Below are 15794 nucleotides of genomic sequence, written 5' to 3' on the forward strand. Positions count from 1 at the left end.
GATCTATTTTTCATTTTGAAAATAAATTCGGCAAATTGGGAGTTCAAAAATAGTTTCACACATTTTACCTCAAAGAAAATCTCAGTGCAAGCAAATAATCAAGTGGACTCATCAGAAGTTACGTTATGCATAAATATTCTGCAGAGTCTTGTGTTGCTGAAAGTTTTGATATGTGTTATGCTGAGGTACAACCAGAGATATATGCACTTGCTTGTGTTCTGAAGAGGGATAGTTCCAGGGAGACTTGGACAGTGGGCAGAAAGCAGTTTAACAGTACTGTACTTTGGGTTTTTTTGGGGGGGGGGAGTGGGCAAAAATTTGTGTGCGCTCAGGTTGAAGATGGAATTTCCTTTAACACTGATGATGAAAGTAATAGTAAGAGAAAGTAATACATGTGGGTACATCCCAGAGCTTCTTCACTACATAATTTTTTGAAGAATGTCTTATGGGTAATTTCTTAAATTGGGAGAACGACATGCTTTTTTACATGCTAGATTTCTAAGTCTAGGGTAGATGCCACACCTGTGTTTGCAAGCTTAACGTATAAGTCAGAAAAGATGTATTTTGTGTGTCTTAGATTTTGTTGCTTTTGTTAAAAAGTCTGTAGAAGATGCTTATTTTATAGTTGATTGTTACTGAGACTGTATTCCTTCAAGGATTCCCTGTACTTTAGCAATTTTTTTTTGTTTGTTTTAAACCTATTAGCGTAGGCATGTGGGTTTAAAACTTTTCCTGTTGAGATTCTAAAAAAATATATTTTATTAAATGCTACCTGGTACACACATATATGTAAAGTTGAAACAAAATTTTCAGGAAATAGTACTTGTTACTATGGGTATATACTCTGCTATCTTTCGTTTCATTTTTTTTAAAAAAATTATCTGATTGTGGTACCTTAAATTGATTTCATAAATCACAAATGGATCAGGGTCCACAGTTTGCAAAAACTGGTATTTCAGTTTTTAGTATTAGTTGCTGTTACAAATTATCCCAACACTTAAGTGGTTTAAAACAGTGAACATTTGTTTATCTCTGAATTTCTGTGGGTCAGGAATCTGGAAGTAGCTTAGTTAGGTAGTTCTGGGTCAGGGTCTTTCATGAGGTGTTTTTTATGTCAAGAAGTTGACTGAGTTAGGATCTGCTTCCAGGGCGGCTTACACTCCAGCGGGTTAGTAGTTCTCGGTTCTTCTCTCTGGGGCTGCTTGAGTGTCCTCACAACATGGTGGTGGTTGGCTTCCCCCAGAGCAAGGGATCCAAGCAAGAGCGAGGAGACACCACCATCCGCCACACGCTGTTAGTTAAAATCAAGTTACTCAGTCCAGCCTGCAGCCAAGGGGAGAGGAATTAAGCTCCATGTCTTGAAGGGAAGAGTCTCAAAGAATTTATGACATTTTAATAACTACCACAGTTCTATATTTTTCCTGTTTATGGATGAATTAGGATTGAACCAGAATTCTTGCTGAAGTCAATCTGTAAGTAATTATCTTAGTTAATTAAGTCAGTTTTTTCTCTGAGGGCGTTTAGTCACACTCCTTCCTCTAAAATTTGAGAAGACAGGCTCAAAGAAGTTAGGTAATTAACTAGCCAAGCCCATTCAGTCTAGGAAAACGAAACAGATTTTCTCTGACTTTTTGTCATGAGAAAATAATCTGTGTGCTGATAGAGATGAGAAAATTGGCTGATTTTAAAAAAAAAATCTTTTCTGAAGAAGTTATAGTGTGGGACTTTTGTTCTCTAGTCTTGCAGCTTGTATTTTTACATGATCATAGTTACAGTGTCAGTTTATTTGGTCTCTGGATAATGCTTGACGTCTTTATGAATTTGCAGGCTCCTCATACCAGCACCCCCGTCCCAACTGATTTTTCGAGGAAATGGAAAATGTACTTATTAAATGAATTTTAACTACTTTATGGTTAGCTCCATGTGCTGCCTATATTACTGACCCTGAGATTGTACTGTAACTGTAATTGTACTGTAACTCTTCCAATTAGCACATTTCCAGGACCTAAAAGAAGATGTTACAACTAAAAGGTAATCAGGGTGTGCGTGTAAAGAAAACTACACCATGTTTTTCTGCTGTGAAGTTTTCATGGAAACTTCAGATCTAGAAGGCTTTGTTCTAAGCTTAGTTTTGGCTGACCGCTCCAAGGAGTGGGGTGAGTCCCTGGCATGGGTAGCGTGAGTGAGGCCAGGATGAGTTACCAAGGCTCACCTTGATTGTGGGTTGTTTTTTTTTTTTTCCCATTAGGCTTTTCTGAGTAATAGGTGGGGATACAGTAAATCGTCTTACACTTCTGCTGTTACAGAATTGGATAATGGCTGCTTTTTTCTTAGACTGTTTTCTAGTTTATCTTACCACCAGGACACCTGACAGTTCTATTCTGCCCTAAAGCACTGATTGTACTTACTTATGTAATTACTTTTCTTGGTATTTATTTATATATGTTGTATCTCCTATCCCCCTGTAAGATCCCTACAGGGACTTACTTTCATATATACTGCTGGTACTCAAGTACTTGAAGGACTGAATTGAATTTGTAGTTGAAGGACCGAAGATGATAATTCTCCCACCACAACTGAATGAAGAAATGTTTATTTTTGAAGAAAGCCTCTGGATATATGTGGTAGGTGCAGCTGGTGTATGTGTTAATCACTATCTCTGTTCTTGAGATGCCCACAGTCCAGTGGGGGAGAACACAATCATATACTTAATACACAGTTTGTTCTATACTACACGTGCAAAATGGTGTGCTGGTACAATGAAGTTGGTGTTAGAACTGAATCTTGATGGGTGAGTGGATAAGATAAGATGTGGTTTTGTGACATGTTTGGGGTTGTGCATTTCTCAGCTTTACTCCATTATACATCTACCTTGAATTGTTTTACTGTTGGCAAGTGGCCATCATAGTTTGATAAGTTGCTTCTTTCTGTGGCATGCGTGCTCTTGGTATATTATTTCTCTAGAACTGTGCTGGTCCAGTTCAGTAGCTCCTAGCCACATGTGGCTATGTAAGTTAATGTCACACTAGCCACGCGTGCTTCAGTATCCACATGGGGCCAAAGGCTACCATATTAGATGACACAGATATTGAACATTTCTCTTGTCACAGAAAGTTCTGTTGGACAGTGCTGCTCCAGAGTCAGTCTGCACATTTTCACATTATCTGTAGAGTGTTAAGTTAGGAATAGAGTGAGAAAACTTAACGGCTTCCTGACATTAGGAGAGACAAGCGTGGTTGGTGTTTATGAGTAGAGGGCAGAGAGTATATATTTACCGTGGTTAAGAATATAGGCTTTGGAGTCAGATCTGGGTTGGAATCATACTCTGTCCCTTAAGCTGTTTGGCTTTGGGCATGTTATTTAACCTCTGAGCCTTAGTTTTTGTTTTGTTCAAATAGGGATAATATTTATCTCACAGGGCTGTGTATTAAAAAAGTGTATGTTAAGGGGCTTAGCACAGTGCCTCAGTAAATGACAGGATCATTAATATATTTTTTAAATAGTCACTGATTTAAAGAAATCTTTAGAGTTATCTTAAAGTAAAATTAACTTTTTTTCCTTTTGGTGTACAGTTCTGTGAACTTGAATATAGGTGCACATTTATGTAACCCCAGTCAGGATACAGGACAGCTCTGTCACTTCAGAAAACTCCCTCATGCTGTCCTTTGGCATGCTATCCTCCTCCCACTCCTCTCCCTGGCAGCCAGTGATTCCTCCTCCATCGCTTTTTGTCGTTTCCAGCATATGGTATATAAATGGAATCATATAATATGTAGTCTTTTGAGACTGGCTGCTTTCAGTCAGCTAAGTTGAGTGAAAGAGTCATAAAAAGTTGTAACATGTATTAATAGCACAACGGATTTTTAAAGATGTTAGTTGTGAAATATTAAACAAAAAAAGTCTGAAATTTTGCTTATAGAATTGTGTGTCACTGGAGTTTTTAATGTTTGAAAGTGAAATTAATGATGAAATATATAGGGGAAAACTACTTCCCCCAATTGATGACAGCTGTGTACGTATCAACTTGTTTTTCTTTGTGAAGATAGTTGATCATTGGTAGGAGAGGATCCTGTTTTTAGTTTTATTAAAGATCTGTAGAGTTGCCAGCACAGTCCTGATTTGAAAAAGGTGGTTGTTTAAACATCATTAATTTCTAAAAATGTGGTCTGAAGATAACAGCTGGCTGCTTTGCCTAGACCTTCCCCAGCTTAACCCTGAAAGCCTGGCTGCTCCAGAAAAGCCCCCAGTGCCGGGAAACCCAGGATCTAAAAGGGCCACTTGAAGGAAATTGGAGGATTCCAGTTCATCAGATTTCATTAGTGAACCATCAGAGAGGTATTTGATACTAGTTTGTTGTCCTCTGTAAGTCTTCATTTGAGTGAGTTTAAGAAGCACTCTGGTCCATTTTCATTTTTTTCTTTCTCTTTGTTTTGGCTACACTGCTGCAAGGAATCGTAGTTCCCCAGCCAGGGATCAGACCCGTGCCCCCCTGCAGTGGAAGGCGAGGAGTCTGAACCACTGGACGATCAGGGAAGTCCCAGGTCCATACTTTTATGTTAGCAATATATATATATATATATATTTTATTTTTATTTTTGGCTGCATTGGGTCTTCGTTGCTGCGCATGGGCTTTCTCTAGTTACTGTGAGTGGGGGCTGTTTGTTGTGGTGTGCGGGCTTCTCATTGCAGTGGCTTCTCTCGTTGAGGAGCACGGGCTCTAGGCGTACGGGCTTTAGTAGTTGTGGCACACGGGCTCAGTAGTTGTGGCTCGCGGGCTTAGTTGCTCTGCGGCATGTGGGATCTTTCTGGACTAGGAATCGAACCCGTGTCCCCTGCATTGGCAGGCGGATTCTTAATCGCTGCGCCACCAGGGAAGCCCTCAGACATGTTTCTTAACTAAGGATTCAAAGGGGATCCTGGGGATTTGATTCAGCCTTCATTTACTCTCAGAATCATATATGGGTTTTTACGCAGATGGACTGTACTAACAGTTAACTCATAACTTCACATATGTTAATTCCATTAATCCTCACAGACATTTTGTTCTGAGAGAAGCTGTGATCTTGAAAAACTTTTATGTTTGTATTATACCTAAAATAATTTTAAAAACTCTATATATAGAGTTGAAGCTTTTATCATAAATTTAAATACTTGAAAAATGTGTAATTTCTGACATAAGTATTGATATTTTAAAATATTTAAATTATATATAAACAATAATTTATATCTTTAATATATCTTAGTGGAATGTAATACAATAAGTTGATGTCCACCGTGATCCATTTAAACATAAGTAAACGATTCAAGTGTTACCTTCCTTTTTCTTCTTGAAAACTGTATTTGTTAAATTTCCCCCACAAAATGTTATCCTAATAATTTTTTTTTATCCTAATAAATTTTTATGCTTTAAGGTCTCACTGTCTTTTTGTTCTTCGTTACGTATTTGTGTATAAGTTGAAATGTTAAATTTTAATTTGCCATGACCATAAAGCACTAAATGTTCGTGTTCTTTTTGTTGTACTAAAATTTTATAATTACACAGTTGACCCAAACAGCAAATTGTACACATTGATACTTGGAGTAAAATTTTACTGGAAATGGCCCCTCTTATTAAAGAAGGCTCTGTTGACCAGTATTTCAAATTGTCCTTTGGCTTTCTAAAGATTTTAAAATGCAGGTTAAGTATATTTAAAGGTTTTAAAATACAGTGGACCAAACTAAAATTGAAGATGAGTGAGATGCCTTCTGTACATTGTGAGATTGGGAAAATGGGAGAGGAGAACAGGCTTGATACGCTGCTTACAGGTGACAGTGCAGGCACAGCGATTTTATGAAAGTGCTGATGTGGAACTTGATCTAGAAAGCTTTTTTTTTAAGGTAGAAATGAGTTTTCTTTTTTAAACTTATTTCTTGGCTGCGTTGGGTCTTTGTTGCTGCGCGCGGGCTTCTCTAGTTGCGACGAACGGGGGCTACTCTTCGTTGCAGTGGGCGGGCTTCTCATTGCGGTGGCTTCTCTTGCCACGGAGCACAGGCTCTAGGTGCATGGGCTTCAGTAGTTGCAGCACACAGGCTCAGTAGTTGTGGCGCTCGAGCTTAGTTGCTCCATGGCATGTGGGATCTTCCCGGACCAGGGCTCGAACCCATGTCCCCTGCATTAGCAAGCGGATTCTTAATCACTGCGCCACCAGGGAAGTCCCTAGAAAGCAATTTTTTTTTTTTTTTTTTTTGTGGTACGTGGGCTTCTCACTGTTGTGGCCTCTCCCGTTGCAGAGCACAGGCTCTGGACGCGCAGGCTCAGCGGCCATGACTCACGGGCCCAGCCGCTCTGCGGCATGTGGGATCTTCCCGGACCTGGGCACGAACCCGTGTCCCCTGCATCGGCAGGCGGACTCCCAACCACTGTGCCACCAGGGAAGCCCTAGAAAGCAATTCTTAAATTATCTATGCCCACATGTTGCATAGTCCTTGGTATAGGTACCTGAAATCGGTACTCAAGAAGAACTCTTGCGGTGCACTGAAAGACACCAGGATGGGCAACTTCACACTGTTCCAGCAAATATATACATGAATGTCATCAGTGAGGGTACAGATAAATGTGTATTCTCTTGGGAGTATACCATATAGCAGTTAAACAAGCTATAAAGTGACTGACAGTGTCCCAATTTAGAACAGTAATACTCTGTATATGTATATAACTTATGAAAAAGTCATTGTGATGGGGAGAGGGTAGTAGGGCAGGGGGATATGTGTAAAAATAAGGCAAATGAAGATAAAAAGGACTTTTTTTTTTTTTTTTTTGCGGTACGCAGGCCTCTCACTGTTGTGGCCTCTCCCTTTGCGGAGCACAGGCTCCGGACGCGCAGGCTCAGCGGCCATGGCTCACGGGCCCAGCCGCTCCGCGGCATGTGGGATCTTCCCGGACCAGGGCACGAACCCGCGTCCCCTGCATCGGCAGGCGGACTCTCAACCACTGGGGCGCCACCAGGGAAGTCCCAGGACTTTGTTTTTAAAAAGTTAATTATCAATTCAAGATGGTAAGCACATAAATGTTAAATTCTTTGTACTTGGTATTTTTAAATTTTCCCTGAGTATGTGAGAAACTTAAAAAAATATTCCTCCGTGGGAAGAATATTTTGACCCAACTTGGTAGTGAAAGGATGGAAAGTATTGATTAATAAAAGGAAAGTGCCAGTGAGCAGTCAGAGTCAAATTACGCCACCTAGAAATAAACAGGTGTACAAAGTTCGTTTTTGCCATTCAAGCCTACTTATTTTCTAAATTTCAACACTTTGGAGTTCCTGTATGGTTTTCTTAGGGCCAAGCTTGGGATTCCCTGGGGAAAGGTTAGGAGCAATGCCCAAATTCCCCAGATGCCCAGATTATCCAAAGTTCTTTAAAATATAAAATGAACATTATCCTTTCAAACTGTCAGTGTTATAGACCCAAATGCCAGATTCTTTATAGTTTTTATTCAAGCAGCAATACATTTAGAAACTGAAAAAGATCACTGTGACAATTTCTTGATTAAAAAAATTAAATACCTATTAATCTCAACAGGTGAGCATTTATTTTTGATTGTAGAGCTTCAATATATCTTGCAATGACACTTTTCCTTTGGTCGTCAATCAGAAAAATGCTCGTCCCAGCTCAAACATTACCTTACAAATAAAAAGTGAGAAGTATTAATAATTTCATGGCAAATCACTGGTACAAACTAAAATGACTTTTCTAAGGTCGTGATTAATGAAAAATGCTCCCGAAGTTAATAACTTTTTTGTTATTACAGGGCATTACAGGGCAAGCTGCAGATTTGAGGCACAGGTGCTTGGTGTTGGGTTGAACATTATACATTTACAGCTAGAACTTGCCCTAAATGCCATCTTTAAAAACGTGGAGGGAGGGACTTCCCAGGTTAGCGCAGTGGTTAAGAATCCGCCTGCCGATGCAGGGGACATGGGTTTGAGCCCTGGTCCAGGAAGATCCCACATGCTGTAAAGCAAATGAGCCCGTGCGCCACAACTACTGAGCCCACGCGCCACAACTACTGAAGCCCTCACGGTTAGAGCCAGTGCTCTGCAACAAGAGAAGCCACCGCAACGAGAAGCCTGCGCACCACAATGAAGAGTAGCCCCCGCTCGCCGCAACTAGAGAAAGCCTGTGCGCAACTAAGACCCAATGCAGCCAAAAATAAATTTAATAAATAAATAAAAAGAGCAAATAATTAAAAAAAAAACATGGAGGGAATTCCCTGGTGGTCAAGCGGTTAGGATTTGGCACTTTCACTGCCATGGCCTGGGTTCAATCCCTGGTGAGGGAACTGGGATCCTGCAAGCTGCGCAGCATGGCCAAATAAAATAAATAAAAAGGTGGAACTTTTCCAAAAATCATACTTAATGCATTTTCAAAATATTACCACAGTCACTTGAAACCTGCCTCACTTCCAAATAGACTTAACATTTAGAACAAAGTCATGCTCTTTCCTGCTATTGTTTTCTGTCAAGTTACTTTCATAAAAGTTACCTACCTCTATGGTGATAAGGATGACAATCATCCCTTCCAGGCGCAGCGTCCTCTTCTCAGTCAGGTGATTCCGCATCAGATCTGTTAGCTCCATGCAGTGCTGAAGCTTTTCATTCATGACCTGCATTAGAAAAATCTCAGTGTCCTGTATATTTAAACATTCACTTACGATAACAGTCGCATGCTTCAAAATTATAAGTTTGAAATAGGTGTGCAGTGAAAAATCACTCCTTCAATTCTTGCTCCCCAGCCCTCCCCAAAGGCAGCCTACCAGTGCCACTTGTCTCCTTTCTGTGAATCCACCTAGAGACGTTCTGTAACGCACAGATCAGACTGCAAGAAATACTTTGCATACTGAAGCTCTTATATTCATAAGACCTTGATGGAAGATCTGAAAGTTCTTGATTTCTAGTTTTTCGTTGCTGCCCTTGGATTTTCAGCAGTTAATAAAAGCAAACCTGAAATACTCTTTTAGCATGGCCTTAAGATGACAATGATTACCTTCTACTAAAACTGTTCCAAGCCCCGCAAACACAAAACTTGACCTGCTGCACACTCGCCACTAGATGGCACTTTTTTTTTTTTTTTTTTTTTTTAAACACGGTACGCGGGCCTCTCACTGTCATGGCCTCTCCCGTTGCGGAGCACAGGCTCCGGACGCGCAGGCTCAGCGGCCATGGCTCACGGGCCCAGCCGCTCCGCGGCATGTGGGATCTTCCCGGACCGGGGCACGAACCCGTGTCCCCTGCATCGGCAGGCGGACTCCCAACCACTGCGCCACCAGGGAAGCCCGATGGCGCTGCTTTTAATGCTTAACTGCAGAGATTCTGCATTCTGATGCCCCACAAGCTGGCTGAGGGGTTCACAGAAAACAGAATCTTTGAAGTTAAGACTTGAATGTGACCACTGGCAAGTTATACTTCCTTAATCTCTCTGTATCTCACTTTCTTTTGGAAATTACACAGTCTGGAAACGTTTTTTACAAGTTTTTGGATTCCCCTTGATAACTTCTGGGGTACGTAGGCTGAGAATGCAGGTATGGTCAGTGGAAATCTGAGACAAGTCACAGATGCATGTTTGGGGACTGACGGAAATGTGCTAGTGCACCATATTTACTGTCATTTTGCACAGAGCATTACTAACGAGAGCGAACACGTGGAAGCACACTGATAATATGTATTTGCCCACGCTTCCAGACTTCATGTAATCCTGTAGTCGCCAATTTGTATAAATGTTTAGAACAGTGCCTCTTTCTTTCCTCCCTTTCTTCGTCTTCCTATTTCTGTTGGCTGCTTGATCTTGGTCTAGAAACATGCTCAGCGTTAAGCTTGCTTCTCTCTTCGAAATGCTGACCCAACCCTCTTTTACATTTTCTTTCAAGTTTGACTAAAGAACAGACATTTTCTTTCTCCACTTCTCACCACCAACTTATTCCTTAGCCCTTAGAGGTTGTAGATATTACCTCTGCTCCCCCGAAACTTCCAGATGTCTCCTAAACAGTAACACCCTTTCTTGGTTAGATTCTGAAACCTCAATTAAGCATTTGACAACACCTTGAAATGCACACTTCCTTTGGCTTTTTCTCCCCTAGGGACTAAGTTCTGCCTCCGACCATCACTCTTTTTCTGAGTCTTCTCGGACCTCCCCTGGCCTGTGGATGACACTTTCCAGAGTCCTGATCTGGTCCCTCCTGTCCTCTAGCTCTGCACTCTCTCTGCACGATCCTGCCCATCTGGTTTGTGTAGGCGCTTCCTGAACTTCAGTCATTTCCATCCCACTGTCACTGCTTCTGTGATACACATGTGCTAATTGGATTTAAAGTCAAAAAGACTTACAAATGGGGACTTCCCTGGTGGCACAGTGGTTAAGACTCTGTGCTCCCAATGCAGGGGGCCCAGGTTCGATCCCTGGTCAGGGAACTAGATTCCCACATGCATGCAGCAACGAAGAGTTTGCATGCCATAACCAAGGAGCTGGCGAGCCACAACTAAGGAGCCTGTGAGCTGCAGGTGAGATCTGGCGCAACCAAAAAAAAAAAAAAAACCCCACAAAAACCACCTTAGAAATGTTTATTTTAAAAGGAAACTACATTGCCAAAATGGAAAACCAGTATGATGTGAAATGGTGTTGGATACACAAAGCTGAGCCTGGTGCCTGGGAATTTGGTAGATTATACGTTAAGAGGGCCGGTCAAGAGCCACTAAAGCCAAGCTAAGCATTTCTCCTCAACTCTGAACAGAAGTGTTACTTGCTTCAACGCTTACATGTTATTTCAGGGTCCATGTGTTACCTAAGTTCATCTCTTGTACAAGTGTATGTATTCCACATTTTGAGAAAGACTGGTTTAAACTTTTTTGATAAGTCCCAAGTATTAACTGCCTAATCCCGATTTCTCCTCTGCCCGAATTTCTAACTGCCTATAAAACATCTTTTTACTATTTTCCTGCCGGCACCTTAAATTTAGCATTTCTCAAACTACAGTTGACATCCTGTTCAAGTCTCTCCCTCTTCTTGGGTCCCTAGCTCAAAGCAGGTCACGCGATCTTCTCGGGCACCCAGCATAGAAACCTTTGATCTCTATCCTGCACTCCTGGATCCCTGGCACTTCAGTTGCTGTATGGAGTCGAGTCTATCCTCTCCTTAGCATTTCTTAATACACCTAGTAGGCTTTTGTCAACTATCTGTCACCTCTTCAGACTGGTCTGTTTGGTCGTTTTGGTGGTGGTGATGGGCTGGGGGGTTTCCGGGTTTCGTTTGCATGGGCCACCAGAGTTCTCCTAAACAGGATGGATCGTTTCACTCCGCTGCTCAGAAGCTTCGAACGTCTTGCTATTGCCTTCTCGATGACATGAAATGACCCCAGATGGTTTAGTCCAAGCACTCTTCAGTGGGTGGCGCCCTCTTCACGCCTGAAGGCGAGGTCTCTGTGACCCTTCCTGACCTCCTGCTCGCTCAGCACTCCCACAGCACCTCGCTGTTGCCCTCGTTTAGAACTTACCTCATTCTGCCTCATAGCCACCTGCTACCTGCCCGGCACCCTCCGCTCCTGCCCCCTTGCTTTGGAGAGTTACTCTTCCCTGTTTCCAACCACGTGATGCTGCCAATCTTAGTATCACTACCCACCTGACACCAGCCCCTCTCCCCTCCCCTGAAAAGCCCAAGGGGGAGACGGGGACAGTACAAGACCCAGGCTTGGCCAACTGTGAGGCCCAGTTGCCTCATCACATGGCTGGTCAAAGCACGGACACGTGGCCCAGTCCTTTGACGCTGCCAGGCAGAGTAAAATGTCGCTGGGATATTCCCCCTTCCCACACCCCTTCCCCCATCGCCGAGAGAATGCCACCAAAAAGGAAAGGATGAGGCCAAATTGGTACAGAGGATGCTGACGCAAGAAGCAGTCCTGGTGACCCGCCTGGGTCTGTGCAACAGACATTCCCTGTTTCACACCTGCTCCCTGTTTCTCAGCCCCGTGAGCCAGTACACGGGGATAAGTAAGGTCATTCCAATTGTCCTTCTGTCGTGTGCAAGCAAGGGAGCCCCAACTAACACATGCTTCCTACGTCCTTCGGTTACAGAATCAGACGTGTTTCATGCGCACAGATGATGGAGCAGAAGAAAACGGGGACAGGGTCACAGAGGCGGTAAATGTGAAGCAGGCTCTAAGTAGGCAGGTGCCAGGAAGAAAAGGTGGGGCGCCAGGGGGACAGTATTTCTAGTAGAGGAAACAGCATGGAGGCAAGTACAGCTAGATAGCGAAAAACCTGAAAGTGCTTGGAGGTAAGGTTAAAAAAAGGTTAAGTACTGAATTGTGAGAGGTACTATAGACCATAGGGGGTAGGCAGAGTAATGGTCCCCCAGATATTCACATTCTAATCCTCGGGACCCACGAGTATTACACAGCAAGGGATACTTAAGACTGTGCAGGAATTAAGCTTGTTAAGTCAGACGATCTTTAGATAAGGAGACAATCCTAGATTATCTGGGTGGGCCCAGGGCAATCACAAGGGTCCTTAAAAGTGGGAATGGCAGGCAGAAGAGCTCAGCCATGCGAGACAGAAGAGGGGCTCTGAGCCAAGGGCAGTGGGTGGCCCCTCGGAGCTGGAACAGCCCAGGAAGTGGCTCCCACCCAGAGCCTCCGGAGCGGGACGCGGCCCTGCCAACGCCTTGACTTTGGCTCAGTGACTCCCAGGTCAGACTTCGGACCTACAGAACTGTAAAATAATACATCTGTGTTAAGTCAGTCTGTGGTAATCTGCTGCGGCCGCAGTAGAAATGAATACATAGCACGATCATGTTGCAACTTTCTCCTGCAGGTAAGGGAGTCCTTTGTCCACTCTTAAAATATTTGTTCAGTGTTTACTATACTGTGCTGGGCAGAGGAGATGAAATGGTGAGTAAGACAGATGTGTCTCTGTCTTCTGGCTACAGGGCCCAGCCTAGAGGCTGGGAGACAAAGAAGAAGGTATTAGGGTGAACGGGGGTGGGAGATGCACATCAGCTGTCTGGGCGCAGGAGGCGGGTCAGTTTGGCATCCCTCCCTGTCTCACCAGCCCAGGGCCTATCGTAGAGACTTTCAATAAATATCTGGCAATGAATGCATGACACTTGGGAGAAAACGAAAGGATGCTCTGACTGCATGTGGAAGATGAAGGAGAAAGAGGAAACCATGGTGAGTTTCAAGTTCCTGCTTGACTGACCAGGTGGTCGTGCTATTAGCTGAGACAGAAATAGAGAAGGTTCAACTGCATTTTCTGGGAGAATACAGTGAGTTTCACTTTGAACTCAACCACTGATTAATCCTACAAATATTTATGGCGCACATATTCTACGTGAGGCCTTTGCCAAGAAGCGGGAAGGGAGCCAGGAAGACGACGATCCTGTTCTCTGATTTCACGAAGCCTGTGTTCTAGAGGGGAGTGTACTCATCACATATTTACAGGGAAAGCAGCTTCTATCTCTTTCGCTGCTGTGTTTTAAGGAAGGAGAGGGGGAATCTCACGAGTGCAGCTCCAATTTCACATAAATCCCCTTTTCCCCTCTGAATACCTGCTACTTCTCCTTTTAGCCACCTTGCCCCAGTTCCTACACAGATTCCAATAAGGATGTGGAAGAAATATGTAATTTATAAAAAACAATTTAAAAGAAACAAATGTTAGCTCGTAAAGAAAATTTACAGTGGATTTCCAGGGACTGCTTGGTAATATGGACGGAATGTTCGTGTTCCCCCAAAATTCATGTTGATAGTCCTAACCCCCAATGTGATGGTATCTGGAGATGAGGCCTTTGGGGGGTGATTAGGTTTAGATGAGGTCTAAATTAACATCCTTACAAGGAGAGGCAGAGACGCCGGAGTGGGTGCTCTCTCCCTGCCTTCTGAGGCGGCTACACCGAGAAGGTGAGAAGAGGCTTCTCACAAGGCACTGAGTCCGTAGTGCCATCAGATCAGCGCGACGCGGTGCGTGAACTGCCGCCCCCAGGAGTGTGCGCCACGTACTCCAGAAGCACACGGGCAAGTGGTGCCCAGTTGAAACAGACCTTTATGTCTATTCTTCAGGACACTACCTGAGTTATCTTCCACTTGTTTTACAGCACGGATTAAGTGCAATGTACGCATTATTCCAGGTACTCAGTTAAGGATTCGGAAGTCAGCAGCATTATAGTTACACAGAACTCACATAAGAGTTTTTTGAAAAATACCATGGAACTGACCTGTTCCGGGGCTCTTCCAGTTTGGGGACTGAGGGGACCTGCTCCACCTGCTCCCTGGGCTGCGATCAATTTCCCCACACTGGGCACTGAGGGAGCCTCTCCACTCAGAGGAGCACTGTCCCCAGCGAACCCCAAGTGCCCTCCTGGCACATCCCCTCCCTCTGCTTGAGCAAAGTGAAGACGCAGAGGCATTTTCTCCAGGTTTCCCCTTCCTACTTGGCACTGTGATGCTGGTCCAGCTAGTTGATTACTTCACTGCGTGTCAATGTTCACGATCGATCCTGTTTTAACATTCCTCATGTTCAGCTGTGGCTTTCACGCTGAATGCAGTGTTCATGTTGAGTAAGTTCCTATCTTTACACTTCTCCTCTGGACCACACACTCAGGATGTTTCCTGCTCAAACCACCTTCATCGTTGGTGACTTCAGCGATTCTGTTCTCTTTTCCTGTACTCTTGTCCACGAGGGACATGTGAAGGACACCGTGGGCATCAAAGGTGCCGTGATTTGAGGAAGGACACAGGATGGGGGTGGGGACAGAGGGGGAGGATGCCTGAGCGCACACTTCCCGGGCAGCCGGTTTACCTTGGTTGCTCAGCCACCATTACTGACTTAACTCAGCACAACAGGCTGGTCATCGGAAGAGATCTGATGCATCTCCCTGGTGGCAATAATCTTTGTACTTCACCCCAACGATCGTGGTTCCACCGAACGTCTTCATTCCAAGAGAGAAAGGGGAGACATCCAAAAGCCATAACTCTTGAGCACTTCCAAATTCGTCCCTAGTAAATACGGCTGCTCATCAAGGTTGATGCTTTTGTTTAATGTCATTAGAGAATTCTCACAAAAGGTTTATTTTCAAGTTTTCCTTGAGGCATAATTTACATACAATAATCTGCACTTGTTTCCATTCTAAGTATACAATTTGAAGACTTTTCACAGATTGACACTATGTAAGTAACACCACAGCGTTTCCATGACCCCACGATCCCTTGTGCCCCTTTGGAATCTACTGCCCTACCCACCACTCCACCTCCAAGCCCTAGGGAACCACTGATCTATTTTCTGTAACTATAGATTAGATTAGCCTTTCTAGAATTTCCTATAAATATAACAGCATGGATTCTTTTGTGTCTAGATTGTTTTCACTCAGCATAACGATCCTGATATTCATTCATGTTGTTGCATGGATGGTAGTTCATTGCTTTTATTGCTGAGTGGTACTCCACTGTATGGCTATCCCACAATTTCTTTATCCATTCACCTACAGATGGGCATTTGATTGTTTCCAGTTTTTGGCTATCATGACTAAAGGTGCTAAGAACATTCAGGTACAAATCAGTGTGAGGACATATGTTTTCATTTCTCATGAGTAAATACTCAGGAGTGGAATTGTTGGATCGTATAGTAACACAACAATTAAATTTCTGAGGAACTGCCGGGCTGTTTTTGCAAAGTGGCTGTAACGATGTATATTCCCACAAGTAATGTATGACACTTCCATCTGCTCTATATCCTTCCCAACACTTGGTATTGTCAGTCCTTTTAATTTTAGTCATTCTAGTG

General features: G+C 43.4%; 1 protein-coding gene across 3 annotated transcripts in view; it reads right to left on the bottom strand.

Annotated features, from left to right (window-relative positions):
• Nucleotides 1-7454: 7454 nt before the first annotated feature.
• The window catches only part of RMND1 (required for meiotic nuclear division 1 homolog), a 38491-nt gene continuing 30151 nt past the window's right edge, over nt 7455-15794 (bottom strand). For all 3 annotated transcript variants that reach the window (XM_082669234.1, XM_082669236.1, XM_082669235.1), the window contains 2 exons: nt 8525-8641; nt 7455-7658 (listed from right to left, as the gene is read on the bottom strand). In XM_082669234.1, the coding sequence (XP_082525360.1) occupies nt 7626-7658; nt 8525-8641 (150 nt within the window). In that variant the 3' untranslated portion in view covers nt 7455-7625. The remainder of the gene's footprint in view (nt 7659-8524; nt 8642-15794) is intronic.

The sequence above is a fragment of the Grampus griseus genome (genome assembly GCF_964374135.1).
Source record: "Grampus griseus genome assembly, chromosome: 13".
NCBI classification, from domain to species: Eukaryota; Metazoa; Chordata; class Mammalia; order Artiodactyla; family Delphinidae; genus Grampus; species Grampus griseus.